The sequence below is a fragment of the Melopsittacus undulatus genome, chromosome 13, assembly GCF_012275295.1.
Source record: "Melopsittacus undulatus isolate bMelUnd1 chromosome 13, bMelUnd1.mat.Z, whole genome shotgun sequence".
Taxonomy (NCBI): Eukaryota; Metazoa; Chordata; class Aves; order Psittaciformes; family Psittaculidae; genus Melopsittacus; species Melopsittacus undulatus.
In genome coordinates, this window is record NC_047539.1 from 1,052,087 (window position 1) to 1,062,018 (window position 9,932).

Sequence of the window (9,932 nt, forward strand, 5' to 3'; positions counted from 1 at the left end):
CAGCAAAGGTGTCCCTGAGAGGCCAGGAATTGCAGGGAACTGCCAAAGAAATAACTTCATTTAAGGCTTTTAACCCACAACTGCCTGGAATGGGGTAGGCACAAGCAGTGCTGTGGATGCAGGGTGGGCATCACCCTGGAGCACATCCCTGCCCTGCATCTCATCAGCCCTACCTAGCCCCGGCCCTATAGCCACTGGGGAGACAGGGTCACCCCCTCCACCCCAAACAACAGGGGGCCCACACATGCCAGCCTCCAGTCACACCAGTCCCCCCCAGTAACAGGGAGCCATTCACACCAGACCCCCACCAATAACAGAGGTTCTCCTCATCCAACCCCCCCCAATAACAGGGGTCCAGCCACATGAACCTCCCCCCAAACAACCAGCGGCCCCTCACACCAGTCCCCCCCCACAGTGGACCCCAGTCATCCCAGTAACACGTGCCAACCACACCAGTGCTCCCACCCCGTGCAACAGCGGCCCATTCACCCCAGTGCCCCCCATCAAGGGGTCCAGATCCCCCCCCCCAAGGCCTGGCCCCCCATGCCCACAAGAGCCGCCCCCGGCCCCACAGCACCCACCGCGGCCCGTCCGGCGCTGTCGGCGGCGCCCGCAGCCCCGCTGCGTCCGGATCGCACCACTCGGGCACACGCGCGGAAGGGGAAGGGGAGCACGCTCCGCCCCCGCCGCCCGCCAATGGGCTGCGAGCGCTCCCGGCCGTGGAGATCCCCCCCCTCCCACCTCTGCGGCGGCGCGGTTGGTACGGTCCCACGGCGCCCAGCGTAATGGGCGTCTTAAAGGGACAGGGAGCAGCGTGCGGGGTAACGGGTAAGGGGAGGGGTACGGAGCGGGTTTAGGGGTGTCAGGGCTCGGGAATGGGATTAGGGTGTGTATGGGCAGGGGTGGGGGCCAGGTTTGGTTTAGGGTCAGGTCTGGTATGGAGCTGGTTTTAGGGTCAGGTTTGATTTAAGGTCTATTTTGATTTAAGGTCAGCTTTGGTTTGGGATTGGTTTTAGGGTCAGGGTATGAAGCAGCGCTGGGCACAGGCAGACCCCTGGCTGCGCACTGTAGTGCTGTGGGACCCCCTGTGGATGGAGGGGCCGCTCCGCCTGGCAGAGCAGCAGATCCCAGCCCACCGGGGATGGAGCCGCAAACCGGACGGGTGGGATGCTCCGGGGCAGCCTCGCCTCCCGCTGCAGCCCCGGGGCTTGCACAGGCAGCTCCTGGGGATAGGTTCTGTATCCCTCCCCTTTGTGCTGCTGGATCACGGCTCTGTTGCGCCCAGCTCAGCCCCACACCAGGCCCCAGCATCGTGCATGGGTTGGGTCCCGTCGCAGGCACATCCAGAGCCTTGGTCCTGCCGCTATCGCTGTGTTGACGCTGGCTTCAGAGTCAATAAAACCCTCATGGAAGGGGCAAAGTCTGCGGTGGCTGAGCCAGGGCTGGCAGGCACCCGATGGGGGCAGGAGGGGGGAAAGGAGGGGGCTTGGACCCAAAAAGCATCAGCTTTGGGGCAGCGATGCCCAGGGCAGCAGGGATGCCCGATCAGGACAGCATCCAAGAGGGCCTGGGGACCACCCAGGGAACATTGACCCAGGGACTGACCCCACAGGTTCTGTGGGGTCACAGACTCCCATCTGTGACTCTCCCCCATGGGGTGAATGGCCGCAGGTTAAAGATCACCTGCAGCAGCCCGGAGGGGACAGCAGGACAGAGCTGCTCCATGGTTTGGGGTTATCCCAGCCCATCAGGTGCCCAGAGGGGGAACAGGCAGCACAGCACAGTCCATCCCATTCTATTCCTGCCAGGAGGGGGCTGGGCTCCCATCACACCCAGTCCAAACCCTCCAGAGGGCAGGGAAGCCCGCAGGGACCTGTTTGGTGGGTGCTTTGTTTCCACACATACTTGTCCCACACGCCCTGCTCACACCTCTCTGGCTCTCCTCCATCTCCAGCACAGGCTGGGGCTGCACTTTTGCCCATGGAGCTCCCACAGTGCTGGCAAACGAGGTGGGACCCCATGGGCCAGCACAGAGGTGATGTTTGGCAGTGTCTTGGCCACGGCACAAGTACCTGCATCTCCATCTGCATGTGGGTGTCTTCACCACAAGTGGATGAGCAACAGGAAAGCTGAGAACACAGACCTGATTTTCCTCCAGCATCAATGCCAGGCTCCCCCGTGCTCCCACATGGGGCAGTGGTGCAGGTCCAAGTCAGCTCTGCTTTCCTCCTTCCTGACTGCTTGTCTCTCCCACCATGTGGGTGCAGAAGAGCAGAGGGGATGCAGCCTGTCCCCAGGCCCTTGTCCTGCCTCCGGAGGGGATGCAACCCTGGCGTTGACGGCAGTGGGAATGCAGGCAGTGACAGCAGTAACAACCCCCCAGGCACAGCATGGCCAGGCTGAACTGGGAATTTAGCCATTATTTTATCCCCTTCTTTCTTTCCTTCTTCCCCCCACCCCTTCCCTGTTTTAGGAACTTTGATTCTCTGTCTCCCCTCCAAGGCAATGACCTGGTACTGCAACATGCAGCCACTAACGATGCGAGCTGTTACACCGAAGCCCAATGAGCTGATGTTTTTTACCTTCCTCTCTTCCGAATTCCTCTTTTCAGCCTTAAAACACGTTTGCAAATGTCTCATCCCGACCTCTTCCTTTCATCCAGCAACTTCCCTTCCCTGGGGGAGGAGTTCCGAGTTTGCCACCAGCACTGGGAAATTGGGATTCACTGGGACTCCACTGCTGGAGGAGCAGAAGGTCCTCGGCTGATGATACAAAAGCATCTCACCGTGCAGTGGCTCTCGGGAAAGGCAGGGAACAGACTACACCAGGGAAAGGGGGATCATTGCAAACATCCATCTGAAGGCCACTGAGGAAGGGGTACATGGAGCCACAACTGCTGGATGTGCAGCTGGATGTGGAACAGCCTTAGGGACATGGTGGAAGAGATCAGAGAGAGCCCAAGTGATCTGCCAGGGTCACCAGGAACTCACAAAGGGAAAACCCCAACCTGTGCCTTTGTGCCCATCCCACTGCATCCCATTCCCTGGGCTCCCCTTGTCCCAGCACGGAAAGGTCAGTGGCTGGTGCCTGCTCCCTGCACATACTCCCACTGCTGGGGAGGTAAAGGATTTCTGTCTGTTCCCCACAGCAGCCAGGCCTGGGGCTGTTCTCACTGCGACCAGTGATGCTATGGTGATTCTCACAGGCCAGAGCTCCCTGGACCACTGGAAGGCTGGAAAGATGCCATCCCTTTGCTGGCTCTGCAGGGGAGAGTGATCTCTTACCAGATCAACTGATAAGAGTCAGGAAGGAAAAACAACCGGTTTCCAGCTCCAGAGGCGTTTTCCAACGTGCAGTACCACTCACTTCCAGTGTGTGCCCTTTGGTGGGTGAAACATCTAACGCTGAGCTGTGTGAACACCCCCAATGGCATTGCCACATTCCAGTCAATTCTTCTCACCCACTGTTAAGGTCCCTCCCAGCTCCTTGGATTTATATGCATTTGCCACACAAATGCCCAAAATCCCTTACTGAAGAGGCACAGAGGCTGAGCTAGCACAGGGCTGCCAGAAAACGAAGGCAACAGGTTGATGCATGCACAGGCTGCAGCTAAAAAGGACCTTCAGCATTTCAGAGCTGTGTTTCGGGGGGCAGGAAGGGATGCTCTGTATTCTGCCCTCTTGCCCACCTTGGTTTAACAAGCCCCTTTCAAGGCACACTCGTAGTGGAGAAGTCACTAGTAGAAAAGACTCAAATATTGAGTTATAAACTAAGGCTTTTATGATTTAAAACCTCTTTAGGGTCCTGTAAACAAGATAGGAGGTTAAGGCTAAGAGATGGAACACATCCTAACACTGCAGCCTAGTTAAACCCCAGATTAGTCCAGTGTTTTGGTGATTGACTTCCTAGCTTGAGTCAGGGAGCTGATGCACTACAGCTTGAGTGGAAGCATGGAAAAAGGCAGCTGCTAAACCCAGCAATGAAAACAAGCCTCCAAAAGGACGAGAAGCACAGAAATGAGTCCCACCCCCAGCAATATCCAAAGGTAAAAAAAGAGTTTAAAAAAATAATTATTAAAGAAACATAATAAAGCCTCCTGTGCCAGGGAGCAGGGGAATGGTCTATGCTGGACCTACCAGCCCATTCACAGTCACCCCAGATACAGCAGAGGCCAGCAATGCACTGCTGCACAGCGGTCCTGCATGGTACGAGAGTCCTGCTGCTTTCTGGAGCATCAGTACACCTGGACCCCTGAAAGTTCAGCTGGAACAGGAGCTCCCATGGGTGCTGGATACCCCAGTGCTTGCTGAACACCAGCTGGGGGCACCAGGCCTGCAAGTGTCTGTGGTGAAGGGGAGAACTGGCAGCACTGTCCAGGCGAGGCTCCAGTGTGGGACTGCACGTAGCACCCTCCAAAGGCACCTCTGGCTTGATAGGAGGAAGACATGAGGCTGTGTCCTGCAGTGTGGCTGTGCTGAGATCCCTCACCATAGCCTGGAGCACAGCTGTGTTGAAACCCCTGGCTCTGAACACTGGGATGCTGCATCTGGAAAGCAGGAAAAGCCAGAGGCGAAGTGCAGTAGTAGCTTTGGGTTGGGTAAGTGCCTGGTGAAGGGTTAACCCTGGGGAGGAAGACAACAGAAGGTTACAGTGTGCTCAGAACTGGCATTGCCTAGTGATGGAATTGCCCCGAGGGTAGAATTCCTTCTGACCAGTGCTTACAAAGGTCACTGCAATCCATCAGAGATTCATTACAGGAGAAGCTCTAATTATAAGCAGCACTCAAGTAAAAACAGGTTTACCAGCCTCCCAGGACAGATGTTCCCACTTCCAACCCACAGCAATTGCACACCCACTGAAGGAACTGGATTCTTGGTCTCTCTGCAAGGAATACTCAAGCCAAACTGCAATGTGCTTGAAGATGAGCATACACATCCTCCCTGCCTTCCACTGAACAACACATCTGCTCAGTTATTAATCAGGAGAAGCCACAGCTGCCAAGTGTTATTTATCAAGAAGCCATAAAGGCCTTTGGTGTGAGTAAGAGCCCAGGGTATAGAGTGAAAAGGGAAGGAAGAGAGAGTTACAAGTAAAATTAATCATTCAGAAGCAAGGCCTAGAAACAGTCTTTGCCAGCAGCAGGCATGACTCATCCCGATGGAAGTATCAAGAGAGACAAGCTGCCTGGAAGCCAAAGCCTCTGGGACTTCAGGAGTACTGCTCAGCCCACGCTCACCACTGAATCAAGACAATACTCATGAAGAACACGACTGCCAGATTCCCAGCAGGAATAACAGAGTGGCTCATGCTGGGGGTTGGATTTTATTTTATATGAGGTGTGGGTTTGGTTTCGGGTCATTTTTATGGTGATGCCAAAGCCTGGACCTCCTGGAAGCATCTCCTGTCTGGTGCCAAGTTGATACCTGAAGTCTTAGGACAATTTAGAGAGAAAAACCCAACAAAAGCCATCAAGAGCTTTTGCTTGGGAATAAGAATCAAACTAATACAAAGTAAGCCCCAGATGTACGTATTGAACTTGTGTCTAAGACACAGAGACATGCAAATTCAGCTGCAGGAATGGAAAATCCTAAAAACACCTTCCCACAAGCTGCTTGAATGGAAGTGTTTACGTAAATACCTTTGAGGCAGAACAGTCTATTTATGTCACCTCACCTGAGGCAAGCAGGTTTAGACACAGGGCTGAGGTGCTGTGTGCAACAGTCAGCAGCGGAACCATGAGACTGATGCAGACACAGCACAGCAGGGAGACAGTCCCTCCTCCCAAAAGCAGCCCTTGCACAGAAGGGAGAGAGTGAAACCACAGATGCTGCTGGATCTGCCTGGCCTCCCCTGCAAGTGCTCCCATGCCTGAGTGCCCCAATGGATCTGGGGTACCCTCCTGCTGCAGGCAGGGTTTCTTTTACAGTCTCCCCACAGCTGAGGGCAGATGCAAACACTTGGGAATGTTTCCATCACAAAGCTTTACAGTGAGCCGATGGCTTAAACAATATGTAGAGTTTAACCTTTAACAGAAAGCTGAAATCACATCTTAGAATAGGGAAAAATTGACCTACATTTCCAACCTGGTTTAGAATACAAGGGTGTTCACATGGCTTGTGATCCACCCAAACTTAAAGCCATAATCCTGAACGTCAGCCACAGGCCCTAAGGTTTCTTTTGTTAATGCAATCTCGCTTCCACACCAAAACAATGCATTGAAAAGTTTACACTTAACTTCATGACACCTTCTATTTATAATGCTCTGCTCTTGCAGAGGTTTGGACACAACTCACATGGCAGCATTCCTGGGAGGAGAGGTGGGGCAAAGAAAGATAAAGATCATGCCTGAGGGAGCCATAGAGCTCCTGCTGTAAATCCTAATGCTGGGGCAGAACTGCACGACTTAGCTTTCATGTCAGCCCAGCTGCAACACCTCTGCATGTGCACACACTGCCCTTGCAGCAGGTGAGAGGTAGATCACTTCAATTTAGCTTTCACTGAAAGACCTGGTTGAGTAAATGTGGGATAATGTATTCACCACAGTAATGTCACAAGTGTACCATCAGTATGTTCCTCCTAAGACCTAAGATATGAACACAACAAGCACACAGCTCTTAAAGGCAACTTAATGCCTCTACTGAGGCTTCAAATTTCCCCTCTATCATAAGATCTTTCACAGGAACTCCTCTACTTACTTGCTGCTTTCAAAGGCTCTTCTCTCTGCTGAGGACCCTGGGATATATTTCAGCCCTGGTATCCTCTTCAGCAGACTGAAAGGGAACACCTGGTCCAGCTTAGAGCCCACTGACTCTGGAAAATCCAAGCAGAAACAGCAGCCAAGCCCATCTGAAGCCAGCAGCATGTTAAGGAGGACCACAAAGCCCACTCATTCCTAACACAGTCACATGCAATCCTCCTCTGGCCACAAACCACCTTCCATTGGAGAATCCTCCCAGTTCTACCCAGAGCCTTCTATGCATGCACCAAAGCCACAGGGAACTGGAAGCATGAGGCAAAAACCAAATGCAGAACTGGGTGGGATGAGGACCAGCAAAGCCAGTGATAGCTTAATGTAAAGCAAGAGCCCAGGAAACACCCTAAAGCCAGTGCTTCTTGGCAGTAAGAACTGCAGGATGTCCTCCCCATCGTGAGCCAGCGATCCCACTCTGGTTCAGGGCTTCACACTTGGAAAGGATACAGGCTTCCCCAGCTAAGAGCCCACACAGGTTACTCAAGAGAGAAGAATGAGGGATAAACCATGCAATGCAGAGCATAGTCCATGGCACCAGCACCACTGGGACTCTAACCCCCAAAAAGAGAGTTCTCTTCATCCGTGAGCGTGTGGTGGAGACACCCAGGGTAGCAAAAGCTACTGGCATGAATCCTTTAGCATCTTCCACTTCTGACACCATCGAGACAATGGGCTCGAGTAAGAGGTAAAGGAGAGCAGAGACAACAGCAAAGGTGATGGTGAGGAAGCAGTGCTTCACAGTACCCACGTTCTTCTCAAAGCTGCCCGCAAAATACCAGATGATAATGGCACCACAGGTCAGGGATATCAGGTCTTCATAGACAAAGATGTAGGTAATCAACCTGTAAACTGAGCACACCAGCACTTTAGATAGGCACAGGCAGCAATGCATTTGTTTGCAAGCACTACAATGCCACGCTCGAGCAAGAGGGAGAGTGAGCCTACAAGGATTAATGGCTTTCATTTCTATCCCGGTGTAGAAGAGAACTTGAGGGCTTTAAAACCAGGCATAAATCATCAGTTAAAACAAGCTCTATCTTGGGTATCGCAGACATAGGGACTGACTCTTGCTGCTTCCTGGGAAGTTGCCTGGAAAAAAGAAACAGCATCCGTAGTAAATTTCAGTCTCATTTAAAGAGAAGGCAGGAGACATAAAAACCACTGGGGTTGTAGCTGGGATTTTGCTCAAAGGATAAACACTACTTAAGCTGCTAGGAGGCTGGCTTTGTCACCAAAGAATGCCTGGAGGTGGCAGAAGGAACCTCGGGTTAGCTGGGCACCCAGGGAGGATGGAGCCAGAGAGCTCTCCCTCAGTCCCACAGCCAGCAAAACAGCAGTTGTGAGTACAACCTGGTGCGAGCCAACTGCACCCCTCGGACACATGGGAGGAGATGGCAGAATGCACCCGTAGGCTCAGAGCATTGTGCTGCTATAAGAGATCACTCCCTGGGGGCAAGCAAGAACATGGGAATTAAAAGAGTGATAAAAATCCTAATGGGAATAGCACAGGGAAGCAAACGGAGGGAAGCCAACCCCTCCAGCTCCTAGCACTGTACCCACACTGCAGTGTCACAGGGATACGGCCGAGGGGGCAGCAGGCTGATACAGGGGAGCTGAGCCGGGAGCGCAGCAGGCTGCTGAGGGAAGGACCTGGGGCTCATGGGAAGCCATGGAGGGAGCAGGCCGGGGGTGAGGGACTTGAGGAGGTGCCCACAGAGAGGGGGTGAGGAGGGCGGACCGGGGGGGCTCTGACAGAGAACGGGAGCAAAGACTCGGAGCGGGGACCCAGGGACGGCCTGGAATGGGGGACCGGAGACGGGGCCATGGAGGGGCCCTGCTCACCTTCCCCGGCGCGCAGGGCCGCGGGCCGCAGCGCGGCAGCGGAGCGGGCACCGGGAGCTGCCCACAGCAACCCGGGCACCGAGGCACACACAGACAGCAGCAGCGTGAGGGCAGCGGCGGCCGGCACCGGAGCCCACGGAGCGGCCATGGTGCCAAGCACCGCCCCGCTTCCGGCCGCCGCCGGAAGGCATGGAGCGTTGCCGTGGCAACGGGAGGCCGTTACCATGGAGATGGGGGGTGGGTGTTTTTTTTCTTCTTCCTTTTAAATTTTAAGTATTTTTTTCCCTAATTCCTTCCTTTCCCGTTTTCCAGAAAGGAAAAACATCCCCTGGAGAGGGAGCTCGGATGAATCCCCTGAGTGAGGAGAGAGGAGAGGAGGGGAAAGAGAGGCTTTGCTCCGGTGGCAATGGGATGCCCCAGCAGTGAGTGGAGCAGCTACAGGCAGAGACACTGCAGCCCCCAGCTCCTCGTCCAGATGAGACCCCAAACGCTGGCTCATGCCTAAGGGGAGAACAGTGAGGTCCCATCCACATGGGAAGGAGCCTCAGCATAAGGAATGGAGCTGATGGAGCAAGTCCAGAGGAGGCCATGAGGGTGATCAGGGGCTGGAGCAGCTCCTGTATGGAGCCAGGCTGAGAACACTGGGGCTGTTCAGCCTGGAGAAGAGAAGGCTGCGTGGAGACCTCAGAGCAGCTTCCAGTGTCCGAAGGGGGCCTATAGGGGATGGACTCTTCATTAGGGACTGTAGTGACAGGACAAGGGGTAACGGGTTCAAACTGAAACAGGGGAGGTTTAGACTAGATCTAAGGAAGAAATTCTTTACTGTGAGGGTGCTGAGGCACTGGAATGGGTTGCCCAGGGAGGTTGTGAATGCTCCATCCCTGGCAGTGTTCAAGGCCAGGTTGGACAGAGCCTTGGGTGCCATGGTTTAGTGTGAGGTGTCCCTGCCCATGGCAGGGGTTGGAACTGGATGATCTTAAGGTCCTTTCCAACCCATTCTATGATTCACCTTCCCATACCCCCTCTGAATTTGCAAAATGGGGAAAGAGTTTGAAGGGGCTGGGATCACCTCCAGCCAAGGGGGTGAGCAGAGCACTGAGGGGCTGACATCTTTTCCCCTTCCCAGCATCAAAGCTTTTGACTGGGAGCAACAGGAGAACACATCACGGCTGTGTCAGCAGGCTCACCGGAGCTCATGGCTCCATCTCAGTTAATGCCATTTTCCATTCATGGGAATCCTTCAGTCTCTGAGGAGCACCAAGGCACTGAGAGGCTCTACCCACCCTGCCCCTGGCTGTGGAGCATTGTTTGGGATCTGCCCTAATCCTGCTGAGGGGTC

The 9,932-nt window shown here is 54.3% G+C and overlaps 1 protein-coding gene across 3 annotated transcripts; it reads right to left on the bottom strand.

Annotated features, from left to right (window-relative positions):
• Nucleotides 1–3,762: 3,762 nt before the first annotated feature.
• Nucleotides 3,763–8,757, bottom strand: RHBDD2 (rhomboid domain containing 2). Of its 3 annotated transcripts, none has more exons than XM_034069073.1 (4): nt 8,594–8,757; nt 7,199–7,600; nt 6,696–6,846; nt 3,763–4,622 (listed from the first exon to the last, which is right to left on the bottom strand). In XM_034069073.1, exons 1-4 carry the CDS (start codon nt 8,739–8,741, stop codon nt 4,235–4,237), a joined length of 1,089 nt encoding a protein of 362 aa, XP_033924964.1. In that variant the 5' UTR covers nt 8,742–8,757; the 3' UTR covers nt 3,763–4,234. The 3 variants fall into 3 exon arrangements, with proteins under 3 accessions (XP_033924964.1, XP_033924963.1, XP_030909637.2); XM_034069072.1 differs by having other exon boundaries at nt 7,199–7,840; nt 8,594–8,698; XM_031053777.2 differs by lacking the exon at nt 8,594–8,757 and adding an exon at nt 7,697–8,125.
• Nucleotides 8,758–9,932: the final 1,175 nt, after the last annotated feature.

Bases quoted from the DNA above. Each gene is read 5' to 3' on its own strand.
- RHBDD2 (XM_034069073.1), bottom strand. From the start codon at position 8,741: ATGGCCGCTCCGTGGGCTCCGGTGCCGGCCGCCGCTGCCCTCACGCTG. The intron at 7,601-8,593 runs GTGAGCAGGGCC...TGGTGTGCTCAG, and splicing joins GGCCCTGCGCGCCGGGGAAG to TTTACAGGTTGATTACCTAC. The intron at 4,623-6,695 runs GTAAGTAGAGGA...CTTCCTCCCCAG, and splicing joins AGAGCCTTTGAAAGCAGCAA to GGTTAACCCTTCACCAGGCA.